A 27,892-nucleotide genomic window follows, 5' to 3' on the forward strand; every position below is an offset into this window, starting at 1 on the left:
GGCTGCTCGGGCCGGAGGGGAAGGGGGGCGAGGGTCATCGGGTTCCAGAGCAGCGCCGACCTGTCGGGTCTGAGGAGGGGCGCGGCGGGGGCAGCGGCGTAGGGCCCCGGACCCCCAGGGACAGCGGTGGGCCGCTCTGGGCGCCCTCGTCCGCACGCACGGGCCCACAGCGACCCTGGGGGGCGTCGCTGCCGCATCCGTGGCCACCTCAGGTGCATTTCCCTGGCCTCGTCCGACTCCCTGTTCTCACTTTTACGGTAAAACATATTTACATTTTAAAAAAAGGTTTTATTTATTTTTAGAACGGAAGAGAGAGAAAGAGGAAGAGAAACGTCAACATGTGGTTGCCTCTCGCGCGCCCCCTCCTGGGGACCTGGCCCTCAACCCCGGCCTGTGCCCTGACTGGGAATTGAACCTGCGACCCTGTGCTTCACAGTCTAGCACTCAATCCGCTGAGCCACACCAGCCGGGGCCAGCTTCCCATTTCTAAACACCCATACTTCTCCCAGTTGGCAGTTTCGCCTGGTCTGGTGTCATTGTTGCGGGGTGCAGGCCCTCGGGTGGACGATGACCAGGAAACAAGGCGGGGGGACGAGCCAGGGAAGAGGAAGGGGGCAGTGACGAGAGTCCTGGGCGAGGGCAGAGGAAGAAGAGGAGGAAAGGCCACTTTGCAGAACGATGACAGCCCCCTGCCCCGCCTCGTCCGGCCCACCGAGGCCGCATGGTCTTGGGCATGTGGACGGAGAGGCCGGGGAAGGCGCTCACTTCAACAGCGCGTTACAAATCACATTCTCCTGATTCCAACCTCTTTCTTTAAGGAACTAGGCTTCAAAGATCCCTCCCCGCTGACCCATGAAACAAGACTTGCTGGGGCTCTGCCTGCTCAGGGCAGGGGGAGGCTGAGCTCGCTCAGGGTCCCGGCGAGGCCGACGTCGCCCGCGGGACCCCGGCAGGCGGGGCCTGCGCCCGGGCCGATATCAGTCCGCGCTGTCCAGAGGCTGCCGCTCCCTCCTCTCCAGCTGCAGCACCTGGAGGGAGGCGCCGCGTGAGCACACTGCGCCCCGGGCCGACTCTAGCTACCACGCTGCTGGATACGTGCCGAGTCGCGCCGGGAGCACGCCGCAGCCTGCACCCGAGAAGCCAGGTGACCCAATGGCACATCCCGGGCCCTGGGTGCGGTCTGATACAGACGTGCGCCCGGGTAAGTCTGCACGGACGGCCACCGCCCCACACGGCGCCTGCGGGACTGCAGGTGACGCTGCCTGGCCCTGGCGCGACCCCTCCGGTGTGTGCGCATCTGTCCCGCTCTGGGTGCACAGCCTCCAAACCCCGATCCTGATCTGGGGGGGCCCAGCCCCACCTCTCGCTGACTCCTTGGAGCGGGCAGGGCCGCGGAGCGCGGTGCCACCTGGTGCCAGCCTCAGCTCACACCGCACCCCCTCGGACGCCTCCCCGTCACCAGGTGTCCCATGGGCTCCGGCAGCGCCCGCGTCCTCCTGCTCAGGAGTGTGCTCCACCGTTCATCGCGTTCAGTGCCTGGGCCCGCCGTCAGCCGTCCTCCTTCCCCCATCGGATATATCTCTCTCTCTCTCTCTCTCTCTCTCTCTCTCTCTCACACACACACACACACACACACACACACACACGGCGGGGGGAGGGGCCTAAGTCTGCTTGCTGTCCCTCGGGGAAGAGGGAAGGAAGACCGTGGAATCCCTGCTGCTTCTGTTGATTTCATCAGCCCTCCCTTGGTTCTACTATTAACAAATTAGAGAGGAAAGGACACAGGCGGTTTGGATGCTGAGAAGCCGTCCGCCTCAGCCCACGGCCCAGAAACGGCTGTGATGGGCAGCAGTCACACTGTGACGTGCGGCCTCTCGTTGGGGACACACCACACCCGGAACTGCCGTGCAGCCCAGAGTGGCCCACGCCCATCCCTGACTGTAAACACACCTGGCAGAAACCAGGGTGGCTGGGCAGGCCCCGCGTCTGTCGGCGAAGCCCCCCGGCCCCCGAGGGCGCCGAGCACAGCGTGGCCTGGCCGCCCCGCCCGGCTCACCTGGTTCTCTATGCACCGGAACTGCCAGGGCCAGCCGGCGCGGTAGAGAAACGGCCGCAGGTCGAACCTGTTGTCGTCGGGGCTGTAGCTCTCCGCGTGGTACGCAGGCGTGAGCGTGGTCATCTTGTGTCTGTTCACGGAATACTTGGAGAAAAACCGCTCCACTTTGTCAGCCACCTGGTGAAGGGCACGCACTGGCTGTCACGGTCTGACATGAGGCCACGGTTCCTGCCCGTGTTGCCTGGGGCGGCGCCAGCAGACAGGGCGCCCGCTGCACCAGACTGTCCCGGAGGCGGCAGGGGACAGGCACTGGGGAGAGACGCCAGGGACACGTGGGCCCCGACACCGGGGCCCCAGGGACCTGAGCGGGGGCCCGGGAAGACCTGAGCGGGGGCCCGGGAAGACCTGCGCCGCAGGCCGCCAGGCGTTCTCTGGGGACCAGGTTCGCCGGCTGCAGCCCTCGCGAGCCGACGGGGAGCAGAAAGGCAGCGACGCCCTGGCCTCAGCGTTATGCTCAGCCCCCAGAGGAAGGGAGCAGCGTGCTCGCGGAGGCGTGGCTGGCCGCAGGAGCCCCCAGCCGGTTGGAGCTGGAACTGGGCAGAGGCATCGGCTGGGGCCGAGCACAGGGGCTTCAGGCCACTCCGTGCCTGCCGGCCCAGCGAGTCCACCCGGCTCCGCCAGGGCGCTCCACCTGCCGACGGGCCCGCGGGACGTCGGGCGCGGCGTACCTGCCGCGGGGTGCAGGTGTCTCTCCACATGTGCAGGAGCTTGCAGAACATGCTGTAGGGCCCGGCCTTGGCCATCTTCCGGAGCCTCCCGAAGACCGACAGCTCTGCGTACGTCATGCCCATGTCTTCCTGCGGAGCGGAGGGGCAGCAGGTCAGCGCTCCAGTGGGGCGGGGGGGCGGGGACCGGGGCGGGGACCAGGGCGGGGACCGGGGCGGGGACCAGGGCGGGAACCGGGCCAGGGCAGACGCTGAGGCCTCGTCCTTCCCCTACGCGGACCGGCCAGGAAGGAGGCGGCTTTCGGAACAAATCACGAACCACACGTTTGGTTTTGAGGACTGGGACGGGCTGAACTGTGACCCTTCAAAAGATATATCCCTGTCCTCAGCCCCAGGACCTACATGGTGTGACTTTATTGGGAAAAAGGGTTTCTGCAGATGTAACTAAGGATCTCAAAATAAGAATATGGTGATTTTGAGGGGGGCCCACAATCCAGTGCCAGGTGGCCTTAGAGAGGAGACAGGGCAGAGGCCGCGTGAAGGTGGGGGCAGCGGTTAGAGCGATGTGGCCACCAGTCCCCAGATGTCCGCAGCCCCCGGATGTCTGGAGCCCCAGGAGGAGGAAGAGGCAGGAGGGACCCACCCCCAGAGCCTGCGGTGCGGGGGGCCCGTTGTTCACGCTGGCCAGTCTGGGGTGCTGTTACGGCCACTTGGGCACCAACGCGAGGGCCCGCGTCAGGCCCGAGCCCGCCCCGGGGAGCCCGCCTTCCTCCTGGGAGGACGGCGCGGAAACGCGGGGTGGCTCAGGGAGATCAGGGCCACGTTCAGGGCCACGTTCAGGGCCGCGGGGGCCGGAGACCCTGACACGGGCCCAACCCTTTCGCAACACTGGCCCCAGACCCCCCTCAACCTCTGCCCCCTACCAGAATGCGCACAGACGGACGGTGACACCGGCCATTGCGACATAGCAGGACAGCCCTCCCCTCCGACTGGCTCCTGCTCCCGCCACCCTCCCCGGCCTTCCCTCGGGGCCCAGCGCCACCGGCGTCCCCCGGAGCCTGCCCTGACCCCACCCAGGGGACCCTGCCACCCTCTGGTTCGCCAAGGCGATCTGCGGGCAGACTCAGAGCCAGGGCCCATCACGGTCGCCTCCTGCTGGTCTGCCCCCTCCAGGGGCCCAGGAGCACTTTGGGGGCGTGCCCGTGGCTGCCCTGTGCCCCGCCGAGCCCCCTGCCAGCGGGCTCTGCGAGCACGGCCCTCATCGCTCCCCCGGTGTGAAGGGGGTCCTGCCCCGGGGGCCATCTCCATCCTGAAATCCAACAACAGGTGGGGACTTCACCCCCCACTTCCAACAATGGGCGGAACTACACAAAAACATCACCGAGGTGACGGCAGACCCGGACGTCGGAAACCGCCCGAGCGCACAGACGCCCACAGAGCCCTCGGCCGACGGCTGCCGCGCCTCCCCACGGTGGCACCGGAGCCGATGCCCGCACAGCCCCCGGGCCGGGCCTCAGCCGGTGTGAGAACGCCGAGGCCCCGCTGACCATGCAGGACAGAACCACAAGTTCAGGAACAGAAAGTTTCGGGGAACTGACAAGTTTAAAAGAAACAAAAAAATATTCACTCCTAAATAACCAATGGGTCAAAGGAGAAATCCTAGGAAAATCGGAGCGCGTTCTGAGGTGAATGAGGAGGAGGACCCAGGACCCCGAAACAGGAGGGCACGGAGCAAGCACCTGAGACAGGACCTACAGCTGCGACATCCGCGCTGATGGGGAAAAGGCCCCCCAGTGCGGGCTCCACAAGCCGCCCGCCACCGCCCGCCCCGGGAAGGGGCGACGTGAACCTAGAGCGCGTGGAGGGAGGCGGCCGGGAGGGTCGGCGGGGAAATGCGTGCACCCGAGAACGGAAACGCGCCCGCGACAGCTGCTGTGCAACTGGACGCCGGCACTGGCCACCCTGAAATAAACGCCCAGACCATGTCCCCTCACAGGGGCGCCGAAAATAAGTTACTTCACACGTAAATTTAACGAAAGAGGCGCACACTCATCCTCTGAAAACTGCGAACACCGCTGAAAGACAGCCGCCCCGATCTCAGTGCCGGGAAAGACGCCCACATTCCGGGTCAGAAGGCTCAGCTCCCGCCGGGCGGCCATGCCCACGCAACGCCCCTCCAGCCAGTGCCACCGCCGGCAGCCGGCTCGACTGCCTTCCATGGGGCGGAAACTGACAAGCTGATCTCAAAATTCTGTTCCGATTTCAAGGGACCCAGGGTTTCCAAAATTATCTTGAAAAATAACAACAGAGGAGGACTCACGCGTTGTGACTTCCAAACTTACCACACAGCTCCAGTGGGGACACAGTGTGGTTCTGGCGTGAGCACAGACCACAGGCCCGTGGAGCGGAAATCAGAAGTAAAAACACCTATTTACAGTCCACTGAGTTTCAACAACGGTGCCAATTCCGTGGGAGAAAGGCCAGTCTTTGCAGCTAATGGCACTGGGACAACCTTCCAAGGGGAGGTACTACCCGCACAAAAGCTAACTCACAGTCACGGCTGGAGCGCAAGGGCTAAGCCTACACAGCTCTTAGAAGATAACACAGGAGCAAATCTTAGTGACCGAAGGGGCTGGAAGCAGGAAGGTCAGCTGTCACGGATCTGAGTCCACGGGCCCTTCCATGAAGTGTTCACTACGGCCGCAAGCCGCAGCTTGTGAGCCCAACCCGTCTGGATTGCTCAAGGCCAGCCCGGGGTGAGGGCCGAAGAAACGCTTCTGTGAGGGCGCACACAGGCACCCCCTGTCCACGCTCTCCCGTCCCCTCCCCTCGCATCATCCCTCCTCCCGCCCCCAGCCTGCAGCCAGCCGGCCGTGTCAAAATGTCAAAGGCCAGTAGCAGGCCGACACCGAACCCGGCTCCGGGCCAGACACCCAGTGACGGCACCAGGTTCCCCGGGGCAGAAAGGCGGCCGTGGAGGAGCCCAGCCTGGACACGCCAGGCGCAGGGAGACAAGGCCGAAGCACGGTGACAGAGCCACCACCGTTACCTCGTCCGTCTGGGACACCTGTCCGTTGGCCAAGGGCTCCAGCTCTGCAGTGGCAGGCGCGGCCAGGATGCTGCGGGCGAGACACACAGGTGAGTCATGGCTGCTGGGCACTAATACGTGCAGCGGACACCGCGAAAGCGCCAGGCTCTGCGCTCTGCGCTCCGCACGGGCCGCGGGGCCTGCATCGGGACCCCCAGGCCCATGGAAGCGGGGGGCGGGGGATGGGGGACCCGGGGACGAGGGAGGAGGCGACTGCCTCCCCTGGCCTGAGCTGAGTGGACTGGGGTGCAGGAAGGGAGGGAGGGGCTGGCCTGGCCGGGGGCTGAGTGGGAGAGGGTGGCCCCGGCCGCGTAGGGACAGCCAGCTCGGCCCCGGCCCGGCCCCGGCGCCAGCCTGCAGGCGGCAGCACTCACCGCCGCAGGGCAGGGAGCTGGAAGCGCTCGAGGCAGAGCTGGATGAAGGTCCGCAGGTCGGTCTTGCTGATCCCGCCGATGGGGTTGATGTCCGCGCTGGAGCAGTCGTACTTGGTCAGGTAGCCCAGGAGGCTGCAGGAGAGAGAGCGCGGGGTCCCGTGCGGCCGCCCCCAGGGCCTGCAGGGGCCGCCGACGGGGGCCCGGCGCCCCGTCCCCAGGGGCCCGTGGAGCTGGAGCTTGGCCGGTTGGAGGGGAGTCTGGTGGGGCAGGAGGAGACTGGTGGGGGGGCAGCGGCTGGGGGCAGCCCGTGCTGGGGAGGAGCGCGGGGCCTCGGCCCACAGGGCGCTGAGCCGCTGGCGGGAGGGCCACCTCCCGTGGCGGACGAAGAGGGGTCCCCAAGGTGCCCACGCCCTTATCCCTGGGGCCTGTGGATGCCTGACATCACAGAGCAAAGGAACCCTGGACTGAGCACCAGCCGGCGAACCAAAGGGTCACCAGTTCGATTCCCAGTCAGGGCACAGGCATGGGTTGCGGGTCAGGTCCCCAGTAGGGGGCGCGCGAGATGCCACCACACATGGATGTTTCTTTCCCTCTTTTCGCTCTCCCTTCCCCTCGCTCTAAAAATAAGTAAAATCTTTAATATAAAAAAGAAAAGAATCAACACGATAGAAAGTTGTAAACCTGAGACTCTACCCTGAAATGTAAAGGAAAAGGAAAAATGGGTATGACCCGTGAGAAGACTGGAGGCAGCAAATAAGAACCTCCCCACACAGACAAGGCACGGAGAAGCCCAATTACAATGACCGATGTTTCCTTGTGGGGGGGGGGCGGGCGGTGGGGGGTCCTGGTTGCCAATGAGCAGCCCAGCACCAAGAGCAATGACACAAGTGGATACTGAGAAGGTGCCATAAATTTATTTTCTCAATAGACTTCTAGGCATTTTCAAGCACCCCACCCCCCGCCCAGACAAAAGTTTTTGCTAAAATATTTAATATGAGAAACCACAGGACAAGAGTGGTGAAGGGGAATGTTACAGTAACATAATTGTGTAACGAATAAAATTCTTGTTCACGTACACAAGCAAAAAGAGCCGGAACAAAATATGCCACTGTTCTCAGCTCCCTGGGGGCTCAGAGGAAACCAGCCGACACACCCTCCTGAAAACCCATTCCCTCACGGGGGCAGCGCGGGCAGCGGGGGCAGCGGGGGCAGCGGGGAAGCAGGGAAAATCAATAACATACGCAAGGGGGCGGGGAGAACTTTTACCAGCTCCAGGGTGCTTATTTCAGGTTGCTGGTTGTTGTAATTAAACAATAAAATAGGATTCAGAAGTCCAAATATTTAATAGAGGACACATCTGCAGGCGTGGAAGGATGCAGAAAGATTAAGACAGGCATGCTAGCAATAGAAAACTGTGGAGGGGTGGGTGATGGATGCGGGGTGGGCGGACAGATGGAGGGATGGGTGTGTGGGTGAGCGGGTGCGCGGGTGGATGAAGAGATGGGTGGATGGACAGGCGGAGAGATAGGTGGATGGGTGAATGAAGGGCGGGCGGGCGAGTGAATGGAGAGGTGCGTAGATGGGTGATGGACGGACGGATGGACTGCAGGACAGATGGGTGGGTGGGTGGGTGGACGGACAGATCGATGCACAGATTAAAGAGGAATAACTGATAGTTTCTGAAATTGCTCAGGTAACAAGGAGCTGCTAGGAGCTGCGAAGAGGGCAGCTGAGAGGCACAGGGCAGGAGATGGGGAAACTGAGGCTGGGGAAGGGGCTCTCCCCACCCCCACTGCTCCTGTGAAGATCCTACTGAGATGCATCTGGAAAGCTCTGATTTTTTTTTTTTTTTTAAACGCGAAAGGAGCAAGAGAAAGACGGTGCCCCCCGTCCCCATTCCACGTGATCTGCCTGGCACGGGCGGGGGGAGCCGGATGCACAGAACGGACCCCGGAGGCCGTGGGGTCACCGAGGAGACAGAGAGGAGCCATGAGCGGTGGGATGGGAGGCCGACTCCGGGCATCGCGTGAAGAGCCCAGAGCCGGGGGGCGGGGCCGGGGGAGAGGCAGCCTCCACACCTGCCACGTGGTGAGATGCCGGAGCGCGGATGCCACCAAAGGAGCCACACGTGCCCCGAGCGACACTGAAAGACGTGACACCCGCACCGTGCCTCGGGGAGCACTCACCCTCCGAGGCTGGGGGCGCTCAGGACCCCTCACCCCGCCCACCGGGCCACACACCTCTCGTCCACGTTGGCAGATCCGAGCACCAGGAGTCCGCCTCGCGCGTCCCGAGCCCAGAGGCTCAGCTGAGCGAAAAGGTAGGCGATGACCATCCTCAGCCGAGCCTGGACGACAGGAGGGGAAATGTGACCCTGCGCAGGGCACATGCGTGGGGGCACGGGGTGGACGCCGCGGCCCAGTCATAGCTCGAGAGACAGGCTGCCCCCAAGCGCCCTCTGGAAAACAGGACAGGCAGAGGCACTGAGCTTTCCGGCGTGCGGGGGAGACAGCCAGGCCTGCGTGGCCCCCGGGGTGGATGCACGTCCATGGCGGCCGGGCGCTCGGGGGCGGCAGTGGCGGCCGAGGCAAAGACAGAAGGGCGCAGGCCTGGGGCTGAGCGCTGGGGGCGGGACCCGACCGCAAAGGCAGCTGCCAGGCCCCTCGGCCCCTCGGCCCACTCCCGTCACCACCGGCGCTTCTGGAGGAGAGGACAGCGCCCCGGGTCCCGCAGGGAGGGGACACAGAGAGGACAGCGCCCCGGGTCCCGCAGGGAGGGGACACAGAGAGGACAGCGCCCCGGGCCCCGCAGGGAGGGGACACAGAGAGGACAGCGCCCCGGGCCCCGCAGGGAGGGGACACAGAGAGGACAGCGCCCCGGGTCCCGCGGGGAGGGGACACAGAGAGAGGACAGCGCCCCGGGTCCCGCGGGGAGGGGACACAGAGAGAGGACAGCGCCCCGGGTCCCGCGGGGAGGGGACACAGAGAGGACAGCGCCAAGCAGCCAGAGCCCAGGGCCCCTCTCTGCCCCCAGCAGCCCACAGCGTCCAGCGCCCCGGGGGCGGGGGCGGCTGAGCCACTCACAGAAGCAGCGGGAGACACCCACACAGGCTGGCGCGCACTCACCCCCCTCCTGTTCTCAGGCACCTCGCACCCTCACGCCCAGCTGTGCGGACACACGTGGGCGCACACCCGTTCCCACCACGCTCCCAGTCACGTTCACAAATACCTTCACCGCGCGGCCCCACGGACCCCCTCACTCGCACGCGCACACCCGTGCTGCCTTACACCCCCTTACTCTCGCACGCTCACACGCAGGCCCGGGGCCTGGCGCTGGCAGCCCCAGCGCGGGCCCAGGCGGGGGAGGGGGCCCAGGCGGGGGAGGGGGCCCAGGCGGGGGAGGGGGCCCAGGCGGGGGAGGGGGCCCACCTGCACGTTCTGCAGGGCCAGGTTCTCCCTGCTGCTCCCTCCGTGGGCCGCGAAGAGCGGCCGCCTCCCCGTCAGCAGGCTGAAGATGCCCAGGACGGCCTTCACGGCGGGGTCGATGCCCAGGCTGATGTGGTGGCTGCAGGGCGGGAGCGGTGTGCGTGTGTGCGCGTGCACGTGTGTGAGCACACGGCCGCTCACGCGCGACCCATGACTCGCTGTGGGAACCATGCCCAAGTGCCTGATTCAGCAGCACTTGGTGCACCCACAAGGTTGTGGAACCACCACCTCTGTCTCATTCTAGAGTGTCCCGTCACCCCAAAAGGAGACCTCGGACCCTCGAGCTGCCACTCCCCCCTCTCCTCTTCCAGCCCCTGCTGATGAGGAACCCGCTTTCTATCCCACGGATTTGCCTCTTCCGGACGTCACACAGAAATGGAACCACGCCGGCCCGCCCTAACGTGCCTGGCTTCTTCACGCTGCCCCACGGCCTCAAGGTCCCTCCACGCTGCAGCGGGCGGAGGGCTTTGCTTCCTTTTTATGTGTGAATAACAAAGACTCCACTGTGCGGAGGGACCGCCCCGCGTGGCCATCACACACAGATGACTGCGGCCGCGGCCGCCTTTGGCTGCTGCACGCAGCGGCGCACAGGGATCCGAGTCTCTGCCTCCGGCCCTTGGGGCGCAGACCCATCAGCGGGCCTGCTCTTAGGGGAGCTCAGCGAACAGGATCAGCAGCCCCCCACTTTCTCCTGAAAGGGACACTGTGAAGGGACCCATCATCCCCTCTCTGGAGCGATGCCCTGTCTCCACCTTCCTCAGGTACGGGGACCGCTGTGGGGAGAGCGCAGTGGGCAGGGCACCCTGCCAGCCCGCCCTGGGTGGCCCCGCACACAGCAGCCCTGAGGCCCGTGCCTGGGACGCGGGGATGGGGCGGAGGGGGGAATCCGGCAGCCCGGGTCCGGGGGGGAAGCAGACGTGCGGCTCCCTCGAGCCTGGGCTGGGCCGAGGAGCAGCGAGATCCCGCTCAGCTCCTGCGCATAAAGCCACGAACACAGTCGTGGCCAAAGGCCTCAGCCAGCGGCGGTGACCACCCTACCTTCCAATCTGCTGGGCCAAGTCTCTGGCCCTGTCGCTGGTCTCCTGGGAGGAGTTCTCGCTGGACATGTAGCAGGTGGTGAGGACACGCCCACAGAGCTCACGGGGGTCCTCAGGGGTGTAATCGGCCTGGTTCACCACGGCCCGCACATCAGCCAGCACCTCCTGATCTGCCAACGGCCGCACAGAAGGTCAGCGGTAGCAGTAGCGGCTGCTTGCCGGGTGCGAGGGTCCCTCTGCGCCACCCCAGGAACCTCGTCGCACGAGTAGCGTCACGCCATTCTTTGGAAGTATCGCTAGGGGGCATTCAATGCCAAGGCCCACAGGGGGCGGATGTGAACTTGGTCAGCCTGACCCCGAAGCACTTTTTGTGTTCTTTGCACTGGGCCACACCAGCGGCAGCAGCAGACATCGGCCCAAACCCCTGGGGAGGGACTTCAGCGGCCTTGCTGTGCCCACGCCCTGGGACTTGGGCACGATGCTATGACATCTCAGCGCCTGCGCGAGGCCTCCTCCACCCACGCCGCCCACGACCTGAGCTTGTCCTCCGCTCCCCCACAGGCAGCCCGGGCGCTGACCCTGGGGCCTCCTTCAGCCTCCGAAATCACTTACTTCCCTTCTTCACGGCCTCGCAGACCTGGCGGCACATGGAGTAGACGAGGCAGGCGGTGGCCGCGCTGTCCACCCCGCCACTCAGGGGCAGGAAAAACCCCGCCTGGAATGAGCAACCAAACGCAGGTGCGAGTGCAGCCTCAGAGACGCGGCACAGCCAAAGCTCAGCCCCACTCCACCCGCAAAAATGCTCGCTGGCGTCTGAGCTCCCGCTGGGGGAGGAAGAAGGTGCCCCGTGCGCGCCACTGTGCATTGCTAGAGAGCAGAGCCCTCCCTCCGGGACAGCAGCCACGGCGGACTCCCCACGGCGATTACAGACAGGCAGGGTCCAGACCTGCGGCACGGGTGTCCCGTGGCTCTGCCTGCCAGCAGCCTCGTGTGCCCTTCGGCCCCCCGCTAGCGTGGACCAGGCTCCCAACAAAGTCAGTGAGGACATGCTCTGGGGTGCTTGCATTTAAAAGACAAGATCACCAGCCCACCGCAGAATCAACGCAAACCCATCGGCAAAAGGAGCAAGTTGGCTGGCGAGACCCCGAACTCTTACCTGTTGGCTACGTCTTAAAAAGTCCCAGAGCCAGCAAGCAGGTCCAAGGCTGGGGAGCAATTGGGGTGAGTTAGGTTTGGGAAGCGCCGCCCCGGCCGCAGCTCAGCTAGGGCGGGTGCCCGGGGAAGCAGGCGGTGAGAGCCGCCGGCAGCCCTGGACGCCAGTCCCTTTTAAGCACCTCGCCAAACTGATGCATTTTAAGTCTCAACACAGCCCTGGCAGGACGGTCCTGCCTTGGGAATGGGCAAACCAAGCGAGACGCAGAAAGGAGAGGACAGAGACTCCATCTCGAGGTCACGGCGCAAGGAAGCGTCAGAGGAGCTGGGGGTGGTGCTGGGTGGTGTGGCCGCAGCGTCCACTCCCTCAGCCCCAGGAGGCGTGGCCGCCTCCTAACCAAGTGGCTCCCTAGGCGGGTTCTGAAAACCAGCCCCGGCGTCTGAGGTGTGGGGCCCCCGGCGCAGAGCAGCCTGCCACTGCGTGGGGCAGGGCGGGGCAGGGCAGGGCAGGGCAGGCGGCCCCCGGGCCCTCCTGCATGGGAAGGCCTTCCACCTGATCTCCTCGCCGACGCTGTGGTATTTCCACTCCAGGGGCTCGGACAGCGGCTCCAGCAGGTCCTCGTGGCATGAGAGGGCGAAGTCCACCTTCACGCGGGGGTAGGGGCTCACCTTGCTGGCCTGTCAACGGAGAGTCATGACCAACGATGTCCCATCAGCACCAAAACCGTCACAGGGCCCCAACAGGGACTGAGAGGCGGCCTCTGTCAGCCCGTGGGACGTGCCCGTCACAGCGGCAGACCCTCCACCCACCGGGACGGCTCTGATCAGAAACACAGACGGTCACAGTGCGGGTGCGGACGTGGAGGGAACAGAGCCCTCGCACACACGTCACCGGGGGGAACGCAACACGCAGCGGAAAGCCGGGCAGCCCCTCCAAGGATGGAAACGTAGAACGGCCACGTGACCCAGCCACCCCCGCCCCCAGGCCGGCCCTCCGGAGAAACGGGAGCTCTGTCCCCATCCAGCGTGGGCGCCTGTTCCCAGCAGCACATTCGCTGTGGACAAGGAGGGCAACAACCCCCGTGGCCGTCCACGGATGAGGGGACGTGCGCAGCGGGGTCCACCCATCGATGGAGCGTCACTCAGCCGTCAAAAGGCGTGAAGCCCCGACTCCCGCTGCGGCAGGGACGGACCCCGAAAACACCGTGCTCAGTGGGAAGCCGGTCACATCGGACCACATGCCGTGTGGGTCCCTTTGCGTGAGCTGTCCAGAGTGGCCAGATCCAGAGACAGGAAGGGGCTTAGTGGTTGCCCGGGGCTGGTGGAGGTGAATGGGTCCGGGGTCCGTTTTGGGGTGCTAGAATGTCTGACTGCCGCGATGGCTGCAGTGTGTGCATGAACCTCCTAAAACCCACTGAATCGAGGGCTTGATGCGGTGACTTGTGCTGTACAGAAACGAGAGCCCACTAAAGCTGTTATTAAAAGAAAGTGCCTGGGTCCTTGGCCGGCACCCTACCGGGGTGACCACGTACCGCCAGGTTCCGAGATGAAATCTCCGCCCTGTAGCTTCTGACGTCCTCCAGATCCAGGGTGGCGGTGAGGACTTCCTGGGGAAGGCGTCCGAAGAGGAACTGTGAATTCCAGGTTTTTCCACTCCCGCGTGTGGGTTGGCCGCTTCATAGGTGTGCCAAAGCGCACGGGGACGAGACACGGCTTCCCTGGCTGGGACTGGGGACTTGTGGATTCTAGGGGCCCTCGGGGACAGGGGGAGCTGTGCTGTGGCTGACCCAGAGCCCTGCCCTCTTGCCGACACTAGAACCTCCGCACAGGACACAATTCTGTCAATGAACGTCTGCTGTGGGCTTCTGAGACAGCAGCTAAGATCTTAACAAGGCGCGCGGGCCCCTCTCTGCCTGCGAATGGCCATCCGTGAGCAGGAGGAGAGGCGATGCGAGAATGAAGCCCAGGCAGGGGACGGCTGTGGCCGCCCTGCCCCTGCCTGTGGACAGCCGCCTCTGTCACCCCGGGCCTAGCCAAGGCGCAAACATCCATCAAGAGAAAGAGAATAAGGAGCTCATGCGTCTTTTGTCTCTCCTGTCATTTCCCAAGAGGTGGGTCACTGAAGCCACCGTGCTTCTGACATAACAAAGCCCGAGAAAGCACAAAGCCACGTGAAAATAGAGACCCTGGAGGGTGTGACTCTCCTCGCGCGAGGAAGGCCCACCCCGCTTCTCCCCACAGTGAGGTTGGCTTCAACACAACGCCTGGTGGACGCGGGACGGGCGAGCCCCAGGAAAGCTTCGCCCTGAGCGCAGAGGGAACCGGCGGGGCACCTGCGATGTCCTCACGCGCCGAGCTCTCTGGTCGTCTTAGGCAGACCATGGACGAGCAGGCACAGCGGCACCGCCTTCGGCCCCGAACACTCGGGCAGAATCAGAGAACGGCAGCGCGCGAGCGCCCTGGGGAACGCCAGGCACAGGCCCTCAGGGCTCAGCGTTTGCGAGTCATGTGGGCTGACGCCACGAATCAGGGTCCCGAGGCGTCTGATTTGGGGGCCACGGTGCGACCTGCACACGTGCTCGTCCTGGCGCGGGGGCCCCCACCCTCCCTGCCAGTCAAGGCCACGCCACAGTGCCCGCCATTCGGACGCACGGCCGAGTGTGGGTCCAAACCAACCTGGACTGAAAGAAACGCAGCCACTCAGTGGACTTGATCCTTCCTCTCAAACCCCTTCCGTCTTTAGCGCGGTCCCCCCTGAACAGCAGGCGGCGTCTGGGGACGCTGTCCCTTGGACAGCAGAGCGGGGTGACAACCAGGACTCCCACGGGGCGCGAGTGCGCCTGCTGCAGGAGCCCGGCGCCAGCGCTTGTCCCCGAAGCACGAGGGCTGACGGCAGCCGGACCCAGGGGAGGGTCCGAGCCCCGCCCCAGCCACGCCAGCACTCAGGCCGCCCCCCAGGCAGGACCCGGGGCTTCCGCTGTGTTCGCACAATTGGAATTCATCCCCGCGTGGGGCAACGGCCACTGATTTCCTCCGTGCCGGCTTCGCACAGGCGGAGGGGAGAGCGACACCGGCCGCTACGAGGCCCTTCTCGCCTGCTCACCCCCGGTCACAGCCTCTGCTCGCCGCCGGCCGGGGGGTCATCCCAACACGCCCCTCACAGGCTCGGGCAGCCGGGGTCCCCCGCCCCCCACGGACACCTCAGGGCGACTGGGCGGGGGGCGGTGTCCCGCTCCCCGGGTGGTGCACACGTACACACTGATAAACTGCTGGGGACCTCATCTGTCCCATGCTGGGGACATGTGCAGCGCGGGGACCATCCCGTAAACACAGGTGGGGTTCCTCTCGCACCGACCGGGCGAAGGGAAGCAGGAAGGATGCCCCACGGGGCCCGCGCCAGACACCGGTTGCTGGGGGGATGGAGAAATAGGCCTCTGGACGCACTCCGCTGGGAAGAGACCACACTGCGCCCCCAACCCGTGCGCGCAGGCTCCTCACCACGTCATCCAGGGAGAACTGCGACCCCTGAGCAAACACGCTGCCGTTCATGGCGATCATGGCACAGCCGTCGTAGTAGAGCCGGTCCCCGTCACAGCCCTTCTGGTTGGCCAGCAGGTAAATCCCGCCATTCTGGAAAACGCAGAGCCGCCAGCGGGCGTCAGCCGCGGTCCGCCACCGTGGCCGGTGGCCGGCTCCTGAGGCCTGCAGACCCTTCCCGCCAGCATCCCCAGGAAAGACACGCCGGCACACAGGGAGGCGCACAGCCGCGTGGCGACCACGGCCTGGGCTGTCTGGGGCCCCACCGTGACAGACACGGCTACGGTCTCCCCCCACCCCGACGGGCCCCCAAGGCAGGCGCTGGCATCTCCGTCCGACAGGAGGGGACGCGCAGGTGCAGAGGTGATGGAGCCCCGCGTGACGGAGCCGAGATCCGGACCCAGCGTAGCCAGGGCGGACCTGTCCGTGAGTGACCGAACAACGCGGCCCTCACTGTGTCAGCGGCAAACACGTGGGCGTTCCCTGCCCTCCCCCATGACGCCAACGGGCAGGCAGCGCGGCCCGGCTCCTGGTCACTGTGTCACTTGTCCTGAGACACAGGGTGGCAGTCGGAGGCCCAGGAGCCGGATGCTGGGGCGCGAGCCCTGTGGCCACTTGTCTGCTACGTGCCCGGACTGCTGCTCAAGAGCGCGATGACCACAGCGCCCGCCTCCCCGGGCGGCTGCAAGGGCTGGGCAGGGTCGGGCCCCTGGAGAGAAGCGCGTGCTCGTGGGGCCCTGGCTACGGCTCTAGCACCGAAGGGCCATCGCGCACAGGCCATGCCCGGTGCCGGGCACGAGGACTTAGGCGTGTGTGAGACCCAAAGCGCCGGCCCAGGTGCAGGCAGGCTCCCGCGTCCCCGCCCGCCGCCCACCTTGGTGGTGGCCATGGTCACGAGGTCCACCCTGGTGTGGGCCTTGCGCAGCACGTGGTGGCTGCCGGAGGCGTTGGTGAAGATCTCCACGCCGTCCAGGCCCATGTCGATGTGCGGGCTGCGGGGGAGAGGGGGACGGAGTGAGACGGGCCGCGACCCCAACCCGCCCCCCAGCCCCCCAAGCTCCTGGCTGTCGCCAGAGCCCCAGGCCGGGGCTCCGGGACGCCTGCAGGTCCCCAGTGCTCCCGCGGCCGTTCGAGGGCGGGGCGGGCTGACCTGTGCGGCATCCAGAGCTCCTCGCAGACCTCGCAGCCGATGCAGGTGTCCCGGGTGGCCAGCACTGCGTCTCCAAAGGGCACGGTCTCCTGCAGTCGGGGGACAAGTCCACACGGCGCCGCTCGGCCATCCCCGTCTGGGCTCCTGACTCACCCAGTCACTCAGGAGACCTTCGCGGAGGCCGGCATTTGGCTTCGAGCCCTGATGAGTCCTGAACCTGGACACGCCCAGCCCAGGTGGCCCGGCGGCAGCTGGCGCCTCCCTGCTGCCCCTAACGGCCTCGGCTCACACGTTCCTTAGCCAGGAGCCGGGCTCGGAGCTGCCACGGAGCTTACGTGGCCGAGGAGCCTGGCACAGCTGTGGACGTGTCCACGGGCACATGCTGCCATCGTCGCCGCGGTTGTTCACGACAGCCGCTCTCTGCTACCGAGGCTCCTCCGCGGGCCCGGCACGGTGCTGAGCGCTTTCTCAGCGCTGCCTGCACGCCCGACGGTGCTGCCAGGAAGCAGCCCCGTCCCTGTGCCGGACGTGACCCCACTGCGGCCTGCGAAGCTCCAGAAACCTGACACAGGTGGCCCGGCTCCTGCATGGCAGGGCCGGAAGAACGCACGTGTGTCTGTCCTCAAGAGCCACATCCATGAGCCGCGCATGGCGGCCACATCCAGGGCACGGCCGGCGCCTCGAACCCATGGCTGCCAGGGCCAGTTCCTGCAGCCTGTCCTCAACCGGGGTCACACACACACACACACACACACACAGATACGTGCAGACATGCACACACGCAGTGTGCTCTGTGTCCTGCTGCCTTCAAAATGGCCCAGAACTTTGCAGGTCCCTGGGAGGTGAGTGGTCCTGGCTGAGAACGTCTCCCTCAGTCTCAGCCATACCGTCCCTGGCTGCTAATTCGGAAGGCTCCTCTCAGGAATCAGGAGGACCAGCACCGGACACACTCGGGTGTCGGGAGCCGACCCACAGCCGACCCTTGACGTAGTCGGGACGGATGAGGCCGACTGCACGGCAGAAGCAGCCGCGGCGGGTCTCTCGGTCGTCCCTCCTCGCGCGCCTGCTATTATTGGTGGTTGGTGGTAGGGTTTTACGGCGCTTGTGCCCTACTGCTAAAAACCCGCACAGTTCCTGATACTGCCCCGAAAAGAATTACTAATTGCAGGGCAAAAAGCCCCTGACCACCCCGCTGCTTCCTGCTTCCCCTGTCAGGAAAGTTAGTATTAAACACTGGGCAGGCCAGCTGCGCAGAAGTGGAGAAAAAGCTCTCCTGAGACTTCCCCCGGGTAGGACATCACCTCCCAGAACTATTACAACCGCGACCCCTCCTGCACCCCGGGCGGGAGCCTGGGTGAAGGGAGACACGCGGGTGGAAAGGCCAGGGGAGCTAGGTAGGTATTGAGTTTAGTACTTGGGAACGAACACATAGAAATCCCCCTCTCTGTGCATGGCGCACAGCTAACCCCCCACGGGACAGCCGCTCGGGCTGCTGAGCCCGGTGTGACCCTGGGTGGCTCTAAGGACCGCACGCAACACGGGGGCTGCACCTACGCGAACAGACGGGACGTCGATCGTCTCCCCAGACAGGCAGCCACAGGGGCTTAAGAGGGACCTTTACAGAATAACCGCTCTGTCTATGGGACTTGCCTTGGCCTTTGCTGATGTTTGAGAATCACTGACGGACATTGAGCAGGAGGTGGTGGTCTGTACTCCTCCCTCTGTCTGAGTGTCTGACTAGCCCTCCTGGTCGGGATGACCTCTGCCTACTGCTGTTGTGTTTGCAAACAATGGTACTTTTCCAATCAAAGCAACTGTTGCTGAGGATGACTGTATTTCAGTTTCCCCTGCACTACACCGTGCTGTTTTTTGTAATGATCTTTTATGTAATCGCACCAAGCACCAGTTCCTTGGATTATCTCTATAAAGTTCCTAAGCTTAAAGGTGTCAGTCCAGACTCCCAAGCCTGGCTGTCCCCCCGCACCTCACCCTACTGTCTCCCTCCGTTTCTTCGCTGACGCCGTCTCTCCTTCGGGGACCCTGAGACCCGCCGAGGCTGGACCCCGCCACTCGGGCTCCCGAACGCAGGCGGCCTCAGCCCAAGGGCCGGGTGGCCACCGTCCGCCAGGGAAGTGGGGGGCAGAGGAAGACCCCCACCCTGACGGCAAAGAGGAAGACAACAGGGGGCTGCGGGGGTGGCGAATTGGGGGAGGGGGCCCCCGCCCCATTCAGGGCCCTCCCCGAGGCCCAGGCGCGCCCCTGTTGGTGCCCCATCGGACCCCACGCATCCTCGTGGGCACCGGAGCACGGTAATCAGGGGTGTGGAGAATCAGAGGCCGAGTCCTGACCCCCGGGACCTCGGAACGTGACTGCACATGGAGACGGGGTCTTTAAACTGGTGAGGAAGGTAAAATGAGGTCACTAGGCTGGGCCCTAATCCCATGTGACTGGTGTTCTTCTCAGAAGAGGAGATCAGGACACAGACACGCACAGAGGGTGGCCATGTGGGGGCAGCCGTCTGCACGCCCAGGAGAGGGGCCTCGCGGGGAGCCAGCCCTGTGACACCGGGGTCTCGGGCTCCGGCCTCCAGGTCGGGGACTGGGAAGGTCCATGGTTCAAGCCACCACGTGTGGCGCTTTGTCAGGGGAGCCCGGGCAAAGTAACACCCTTGGCAGCCAGCGTGGAAGGCCGGCGGGAGCCAGAGCACCTGGGGGCCCCCGCTCCCAACCACCTGTGGCGTGGACAGAACAGGGCCCGGCTAAGGCCGGGCAGCTTTGAGCGGGAAGAGGGTGGGCGAGGCCCCACATAAGGCCGCGAGAGCAGAGCTCTGCAGGCCCGGCCACGGGTTCAAGGACAAGGCCACACCAGCCAGGTTTCTGCCGCTGTTTTCATCGAATGAACAGGCAGCCAAGTCAAGCCTTCCCTGCGTTTTATAACGAGAACCCCCCACACCTGGCCTCTTGGGCGTCCCTAGGTCCTAGCGCAGCGGGACAGAGCCGGCCAGGGTGGGGCAGGAGAGCCCTCGTTGCGGGCCCTGCCGGCACCCGCCAGGAGAGCCGGGGCGGGGGCCAGCGTGGGGCAGCAGGAGTGACATGAGAGAAGGGGGGCGCCCACCGCTGTCCGGGGACCCTGCCGCCCCTCCCCACTGAGAGGGGACCCCCGCTTTGGGGATTACCTACACGCGCCACGGGGGTCCTGTGACTTTGACCCGGAGGCTCCTGCCCCACGTGGTCGCGAGGAGCCTCGTGTCGTGACATTTGAGTGGAAAATGCATTTTACTCCCCAAGACCCACCTGCTTTGTCAGGTCCTGGAGCATCCGAGGGAGGAAGTACTCCTCTGTTTGCCTGCGAAGGAAACAGCACAGATCTGAGGCGCCGCCCCATCTCGGCCTCCCCACCTGGGGCCGACGGGGAGCTCACATGTCCCCGCCGAGAAATCCGAGGGAATTCCAGAAAGGTCACCCTTCATTCAGCCAACACGCCATTACAAACCTGTACCGCCACTGAAATAATAAAAACAGCCCAAGTCCTAGCCGACAGAAAAAGGCTGAACGCACAGCTGGAGCGCAAGGCACCTGAGGTCCCCCTCCCGCCCCGAAAGGCAGAAATGAAAAGGCACACGGTTCACAACCGTGACCTCAAACAGGCGGGTCCGGGGGCGGGACGCGGACACTGTGTTCAGGCTGTGTCTGAGAATTCACGAGAGGTTCCGGATGGCCTCTGTGGCTCTGTGACTTAAGTAATCGTGAAATGAGGGGGATGGCTGCTGTCCCTCACTAAGGAGGGGGACGAGACACCCGGACCCCACTGAGCCGGTGCCGCCTGGCCGTCCCAGGTGGAGTGCGTTAGGTTTGCTGATGGCGACGTCGTCGCTTGTTTTGTTCCAACATTATCTTTTCGAGGTTTGCCCAGGTTCACGCAGGGTCGCCACCTTCCCGCCCTGGGTGATGCCGGCCGACGTCCCCTGGCCCCCAGCCGAGATGGCGGAGGCAGTGGGGGCGCCTCTCCCTCCTCGGTTTTTAAAAGCGTTTCCCCCAGCGAGGTGTCGGGGGGCCCCTTGGCCAGGCAGCCTCGCACCGTCTGCCGTTTGGCTTCAGTGGCCCAGGGGGCAGAAAGGTTTCTCACTGCGACCCAATGCCCTTCGTCCTGAACGGCCACGATGTTGTCTTTTCACGTATTTCTGGGGTTTTCCTCTGTGACTTGTGTATTGGTTGGTTTCTTTCCTTCTTCTTGTGCTTCCTTGGTTGGATTTTTTTTAGCTTTTTCGGATTGATTCACGGGTCCTCCTATATCCTGAACAATAATCTTCACTAACACGCGCTTATCCAGCATCTGCTAAGGCCCGCGGTCCTCGGAAAGGAGGGAGGTGACTCACACAGTGTGAACGCGGGCCGGTGCCCGTGCTCAGTGCGGCCCGCCGGCCTCACGGCCATGCCCCCACGGCAGAGGGCTCCGCTCGCTCTGCGGGCCCAGAGTCGCTCAGCGGAGAGACGGACGAGCCAGGGCTCGAGCCCAGCTCGGGCCTGCCTGGACCCACCCCGCTCTCCTGCCTCCATGTGCACGTGGGTGCGTGAAACGGACACACCTGTCTCGTGAGAGCCGCCCTCAGCCGCTCCCTCCCAACGCGTGGCAGAGGGCGCCTTCTGATGCAGTCATGGCTGAATGCACCGATCCTTTACTTTATGGTTTGCATTCTCTGCATCTTGTTTACAAATTCCTTCCCTGTCCCATGGCTACAAAAACATTACTGGATATCCTTGAAAAGACTTACACTTGGATCTCGCACTTGTAAATGTTTGATCCTTCTGAAGCTGTTGTGGCCAGTGACTTAGTAATTGACTGTGCCTGTGCACCGAAGCCTCCATAAACACCCGAAGCACGTGTTCGGAGGGCTTCTGGGTTGGGGAGCACGTGGCGGTGGGGGGCGAGTGGCACCTGGAGACGGCGGGGGGCCCCGCCCCTACCCACGCCTCGCCTCCCCCTGGCAGGCCCTGAGTTACATCCTTTATAACAGACCGGTGACCTGGTGAGCTGCTCTAGCGAATTAATGGAACCCAAGGGGGTGGGGTTGTGGGAACCGCCGCTCTACAGCCAGTTGACCAGAAGCACAGGTGACACCTGGACTAAGAGCTGGAGTCTGAAGCCGGGGAGGGGGCAGGCTTGTGGGCCCTTTGCCGGTGGGGTCTGCGCTCTCAGAACTGAGAGCCTTGCCTGGTGGCGCGACCCTCACAGAAAGCTATGGGAAGCTGGGCTCCCGCGCGAGCAAGCAGCCGAGGAGAGAAAGACCGGACGCAGGGGCTGGTCAAGCGCAGGGGGGAGGGCGGTCCCGGGACGGTGACGGGAGGGGGATGACGGCGTGCAGCTGGCCAGGGGGCCCTGGCAGGCGGGGGCTGGGGGACGGAGGGCGCCCAGACAGCCGCGATGCACGGGGACGGGGAGGTGGCAGCTGGCCGGCCCTGGGCAGGACGGACGGGCGCACCGGGGAGGCTCGGAGCACAGCCTGCAGGTCGGCCGTGGACCGGTACAGGAGCGAGTCCCGTCCACACCGAGCTGTGACTTAACCTGAAAACCCTGAGTGTCCATGTCAGGGAGATGAGGCGCGGAGTCTGGGGGCTTCTGTGCCACACCCTGTTGTCCCAGACCCAGAAGTCACGCGGCCACGTGCGCACATCCTCCCACTACGAGGCGAGGCCGGAGGGTCTGGGAGAAGGGAGCAAATGAAGCCAGCTGGGAGCAGGGCCCGGACGGGCGGGGCGGGAGGGGTCTGGTTTGTTGTCAAGCTCACGGGACTACTGATGACATTTAACCCTGAATTGCTGCATTGAAAAAAGCAGAGCATCTGCACTACATAAAGGAATAAACCTCTGGAGGAACCTCAGAGCATCACCTCAGCACAAGGAACCGACCAGGGCAGAACGCAGCGCCTGAAACTGGGCGCTGAGCCCGGGGGCCGGCGGGGGCGGCGGGGGCCGGGCCGGGGCCGGGGCGGGGATGCAGCCGCCACAGAGAGGCAGCGGTCAGGGACACACGCCTAAGCCCGCGTCCCTGATGGTACGTTATTCATACCTCGATACAAATAAACGATATTTGACATAATATTCCTAAATTTGAATTTTTAAAGAGAATTTTGGTCATCTTATTCCTTGATACATCGTTCCCATAATATTTCAAGTGTTCACAGCACAGAAAAAAATTGAAAAACAATTTTTTCTTAAACTAGCATAATATTGGCACCCAAAGCTGGAAAAGAGGAAAATCCGACTAGATATTAGCAAACCGAAACAGAGTTAATCTGCCACGTCCATCTGGAGCTTTTTCGAGAACCTCAGAGAGTTACTCTATATTTATCTCAACAGACGCTCAGATGACAGGTGATACATTCAACATCCACTCCCAATCAATTTAAGCCCCAAAGTGAAAACCACCAGGGATGGGTACAAATCTGAAACCAAAACAGACACAGGAGGAAGCTTCCAAGTCAAGTCAGGAGAGAGACACAGACGCCTGCTGTGAAAGACATTTGCTCTAGAAAGTATCTAGAACGTTGGTCCAGAAACGCCGGCCGGCAACAGCCATTTTAGAAATGAGCTGAGAGCTGTCACTATGGGAAAGGAGAAGTAAAAACGGTTGTACATACTGTAATTTCCACTTGAAAAAAAAAAAAAGCTAAGAAAACCACCAGAGTGACTCCCAGACACGGTAAGAGAACGTGCGAAGGCAACCGATTACAAAAGCGACCCACAGGATTCCATGTTCCCCCCTAACAATATGACCCACCTAAAACCCTAACGCCAAGCCTCCCGTTACAACAGCCGCAGCAATAAACAGGCAGGACCAACAGCGACAAGGATACGGGGCAGGGCCTCTCAGCCAGGGTGATTTTGCCCCAGGGGACATGTGACAATGCCTGGAGGCATTCTGGGTTGTCACAAATGGGCAGAAGTCGGGTGGAGGCCAGGGACATGCGTGGGAGAGCCCGCAGGCGAGTGGCCCGCCCCACAGCCGCGGGGCAGGCGCGGAACAACCCTGACGGATGTGCAGTGAGCGGGCTGGTGCTTCAGTTCTGCGGCTTGTGATGAATTGTCGGCAATTTAATCAGCAGCAGCACAACAGCCACATCTAAATGGCAGGTAGGGGGCGAGGAGCAGGGGCTTTGCCCTGAATGCGGGGTCTCTCCCCGACGAGCAGGACCACACTGCTACCCACGGCGCAGATGCGTCACAAACTCCCGAGGAGCGGTCACCCGGCCGCTCCTGTGCGTCAGGGACCCGCACTCACCGGCTCCGGGACCACGGGGTGAACCAGCGCAGCTCGCGGTAGTTCCCTTCGTTTGCCAAGGCCATCTTGGGCCTGATGAGCAGGATCTTCCTATAGGCAGGGGACAAGAGTGTCCCTGAGGCGGGCACGCCGGGTACAAGGGAGCAGTGGACGGGCCCATGCAGCCCTGACGCGGACCGTGAGACTCCGCGGGTCTGCCCCAGCTGGGTGGACACCCACCCTCCCGCGACTGACCCCGCAACAGGGACACGTGTTCCCAAACACTACCCTGTGGTCTCTCTCTAGCACCTAAAGGTGCCCATGTGGTGGTGGCAGGGAGAAGTAATGTCACTGCTGCCTGGTGCCCAGCCGACACCTCCCAGGGACCACGTCACAGCCCCCAGGGCCTGGAGAGCGCGTGGGTCTCTGTGGTCCTGGCGGCCACCTACCTGTTGAGAAATATCACCCTGCAGTTGTAGCGCACGTTCCGGTGCATCACGGGCCTGCGGAGAGAGGGGCGCGCGCGCCCATCAGCAAACCGCACGGATCATTCTCCGCTGCCATGGGAGGCGCCCTGGGGTCCTTGCAGAGAACCAGAGGATGCTGGGCCGCCTGCTCAACCCAAAGTTACCAACGCGTCCAGGTTTCTGCCGGGGCACAGACTCAAAACTGGGGCAGAGTCTCCTAAACTGACAGAGGGCCTCCTGACTGAGACCAGGGCAGCGCCGGCAGCACCGTGCCCTTGAACGTCCCTCTTTTCTGAGCTTGCCGTGTCACCGCTCGGGCAGGCACTTACATTCCCACGTCACAGATGATGTCCTGCGTGATGGGAGACTCCAGGAGGGCAGCCAGGACTTGGAGCGAATGCAAGAGGGTGTCCGACTCGTGGTAGTGATCCCAGCATCCGTAGCCGCTGCAGAGGGAGGCCAGGGACGGAGGGTGAGCCCCAGGGACACAGGGCGGTGTGGCACCCCCCGATTATTTCTGAATAAGGGAGGGGATGGGGGCCCAGCAGCTGATTGGTGAGACGTGCCAGATGCGACCCAGCCTGGGACCTTCGGGAAGCCCCCAGGTGACTCTAGCAGGCAGCCCAAGTTGGAATCACTGCTACAGAAAACGGTGCGTTTTATTGGGAATTAAGACACAGGGAGTCTCCCCTAGAACCCTGGGAGGAAACCCAGCCCTGCGACGCCCCGATCTGGAGCCTCTGGCCTCCTGAACTGCGAGAGAATACGCTTGTCTGTTTTAACACACCCGGCTTGTGGAGCGCAGCCCCAGAAACTAACACAGGCCTCCCGGGCATCGGCAGGTCCAGAGACAAGGAGGAACGGAGACCCCACGACTGGGCCGGAGCCCAGGGACCAACGGGAACCTCGGGAAGCCCAGGGGGTGGTGGACCCCCACAGCAGGAAAAAGCCCTTAGGCTGTAAGAGACTCAGTGTGGCAATTCATCGGTTGTTTCCGAATAAGGGAGGAGAAGAAAACCAAGGAATCACTGGTTACCGGCCAAAGGCAGAGAAGAGCGCTCGCTGCGCTCGCTTACGAAAAGGGGGCCGAGATCACTGACCGCCACTGTCTGTGGCCAAACAGGAAACTGACGTCCCAGGACAGCGGTTGGTTCTGCAGAAGCAGCCCTGCTTTCACCAGCTGAGTGGGAAAAACTCCGCTCCCTGAGTCGTGGGCACAGGAATCTGGGCCTCCCCAGCTGGGCAGGGCCTGCTCCTCTTCAGGGGTGCTGAGCAGGCCCCTCACGGGTGTCTGAGGGTCTCCCGTGTGGCCGCCCCCCCTCCTCACCCTGTGGGCTCAGGGGAGCTGATGCAGAGACCCCCCCTGCCCAGCCCGGGGTGCTTCCGAGCTCTGCTCTCACCATATTTCCAGCTCTGGCCCGAGCCTGTACTTTGCTCCCTTCTGTTTGGCGATGTCGATGCCTACATGTTTAGAGGGAGAAGGAGAAAGAGAGAGAGGGGGAGAGGCCATTTCAGTACCTACAACATGTTCGAAGGCAGATATACAGTCTGCTGCAGTAGGTGTGATAAAAAAGAAACAAAGAACACCCAAAGGCACTCCGTGACCTCCCTGCCCTGAGGCCACCAGAGACGGCAATTCCCCGAGGACCCGCTCACCCCTGCAGAAAACCAGGACCAGGCAGTGCGTAGGGCTGACCCACAGCACCACGGAGGGGGGAGGAGTCACTCCCTGGAAGTTCGTCAACAAGCAAACACGGGAGGCCTAGCGCAGGGCAGGACTTGGAACCCGCAGCAGGGGGCAGGTGCAGTGAACCTCTGGGCTTGGCCAGCAGCCCCCGCGGGCCGTGTGGGAGGGGCTCGCTGAGTGGTTACCGAGCACACCTCTCTCCCCCTCAGCCAGATTTGCTCTGAGCTTTCTTGAGAGGACAGCAGGCTGATATTGAAAAAAAAAACCACAAACCCAAAACAGATGAAGGTCCCAGGCACCCGGCTGATAAGATGTTGCCACTAGAATCATTCTGTTTTTACTGCTCTTGGCGTGTCCTGCAGGGAGCAGCCGAGTACAGGCAACACGGACTGGCCACCCCTGCGGGTGGCAGGGACAGTGAAAACGTTTACTCTTGATGGTGAGCAGCACCCGAGACGGCTCTGGCGATCTCACAGCACGAAGACCATGCCTGGCCTCTAAGCTGATGGACTCACCTTTATTCCACTCTACTCTTTGGGCTGGTTCTCCCAAAGCCCACCAGCAGGAAGGTCCTGAGATACCAGGGACCACCCATGGGAGGACACTTCACAACATCCTCTCCAGTGATGGGCCACCGTCTCCCCTGACACACCTCCGAGGATGGGCAGCTTAACTCCGATATGGCACATGGGGCCCCAGAGATATGAGGGCAGGTATGCCCCAACCCCTCACCTGTGCTTCTCCACGACAAGATTTTTCTCACCAGGTATACACACCACGTGTCCCCAGGCACTGCAAACGTCCCTCTCCACCCTTCGAGGAGGGCGTGGGCACTTACACGGGAGTGGTCATTACGTGGGCATTATCTATTATCTGTCCCCACGCCCACGCCGCGTGCTTCTCCCGGGCAAGGCTGTGCGCGTCAAATACAAGCCAGTCCGGCCCTTCGTTCCGCCCCCCCACCCCGCCCATTGTCCCAGACTCACTCTTTAATATCCTTTGCAAATTGCCCTCGAAGTCCAGGGCCCACTGGTTGAGCGCGCAGGTGGCCACGGTCACCTTCCGGCCCATCCCGGCCACAGTCGCCTGGGCAGGAGACCGGCCGTACTGTGGGTCCTTGAGTCCTACAAAGACTAGCTGCGCCGGCGCGAGCCCTTGCCGGCGGTCCCGCCCCGCAAGGCGGACCTGGTGGCTATTGGACCGCTGAACCAGGGCGTCAGGCCCCGTCCTGATTCGCCCCGCCCCTCGCTTTGACCGCTCCGCCCACGCCTCGCCCCGCCCCCAGTCCGCCCCACCCCACCTCACGCGTGCTCGTCCCGCCCCTCGCTTTGACCACTCCTCCCGCGCTTCGCTGGTACGTAGCCCCGCCCCGCCCACCGCCCCGCCCCGCTCCCCCGCCCTCCAGCCACGCCCACGGAGCCAGATCGCGCCTGCGCAGTGAGGGAGGTCGGGCTGTACCTGATCTCTGCGCAGCCGCGCCGCGCCCCGCCGCGCTAACGGGCAGAGGAGTTGGTCGCCAGGTCCTGGAGCGCTGGTATAGGAGGAGGCCTGTCCCCTCTTCCCGCCCGTCTATTCTATTCCACATTTCGCCACAAATTGCACCTTATTGTGCTTCCGCATCTTGATGGTTCTTCCTGTGGTGGTGTTACCAACGGGGTCCGCCGCCTGCGGGGCTAGTAGCGTGTGGGTTCTTGACTTCCTGCAGGAAATGTGTTAGAACACGGGTCCAGATGATTTTGAGAGTATGTTTAATAAGACTGGGCACAGTGAAACAAGGACGGGTTTAGGGTAGAAGCAGCAACAGGAAGGAGCCTGGGCTGGGCTGCTTTTGATACCGGGAGAGCTGATCAGGTCCCTGGGGAGAAGGAGGGCGGGGC

General features: G+C 63.6%; 1 protein-coding gene across 1 annotated transcript; it reads right to left on the reverse strand.

Annotated features, from left to right (window-relative positions):
• Positions 1-273: 273 nt before the first annotated feature.
• NADSYN1 (NAD synthetase 1) lies at positions 274-27,196 on the reverse strand. The gene is made up of 21 exons (XM_054570754.1): positions 27,002-27,196; positions 25,729-25,789; positions 24,658-24,774; positions 24,311-24,364; positions 23,883-23,972; positions 19,898-19,949; positions 16,605-16,693; positions 16,329-16,446; positions 15,416-15,547; positions 13,450-13,524; positions 12,471-12,595; positions 11,922-11,970; positions 11,378-11,480; positions 10,767-10,935; positions 9,672-9,807; positions 8,484-8,590; positions 6,244-6,375; positions 5,831-5,900; positions 2,785-2,913; positions 2,057-2,233; positions 274-1,028 (listed from the first exon to the last, which is right to left on the reverse strand). The coding sequence occupies exons 1-21, from the start codon at positions 27,084-27,086 to the stop codon at positions 978-980; spliced, it is 2,121 nt and encodes a 706-aa protein (XP_054426729.1). The 5' UTR covers positions 27,087-27,196; the 3' UTR covers positions 274-977.
• Between the last annotated feature and the right edge of the window lie 696 nt (positions 27,197-27,892).

Source organism: Pteronotus mesoamericanus, unplaced genomic scaffold (assembly GCF_021234165.1).
Source record: "Pteronotus mesoamericanus isolate MK-2021 breed Mesoamerican mustached bat unplaced genomic scaffold, CSHL_Meso_final contig_214, whole genome shotgun sequence".
Classification (NCBI taxonomy): Eukaryota; Metazoa; Chordata; class Mammalia; order Chiroptera; family Mormoopidae; genus Pteronotus; species Pteronotus mesoamericanus.

What these genes read in the sequence shown, in the direction of transcription:
- NADSYN1 (XM_054570754.1), bottom strand. Translation starts at nt 27,086, where the DNA reads ATGGGCCGGAAGGTGACCGTGGCCACCTGCGCGCTCAACCAGTGGGCC. An exon ending in AGGGTGATATTTCTCAACAG is followed by an intron (nt 23,973 to 24,310) that starts GTAGGTGGCCGC and finishes CCCTGCCTATAG; the next exon opens with GAAGATCCTGCTCATCAGGC. An exon ending in TGACCATGGCCACCACCAAG is followed by an intron (nt 15,548 to 16,328) that starts GTGGGCGGCGGG and finishes TGCGTTTTCCAG; the next exon opens with AATGGCGGGATTTACCTGCT.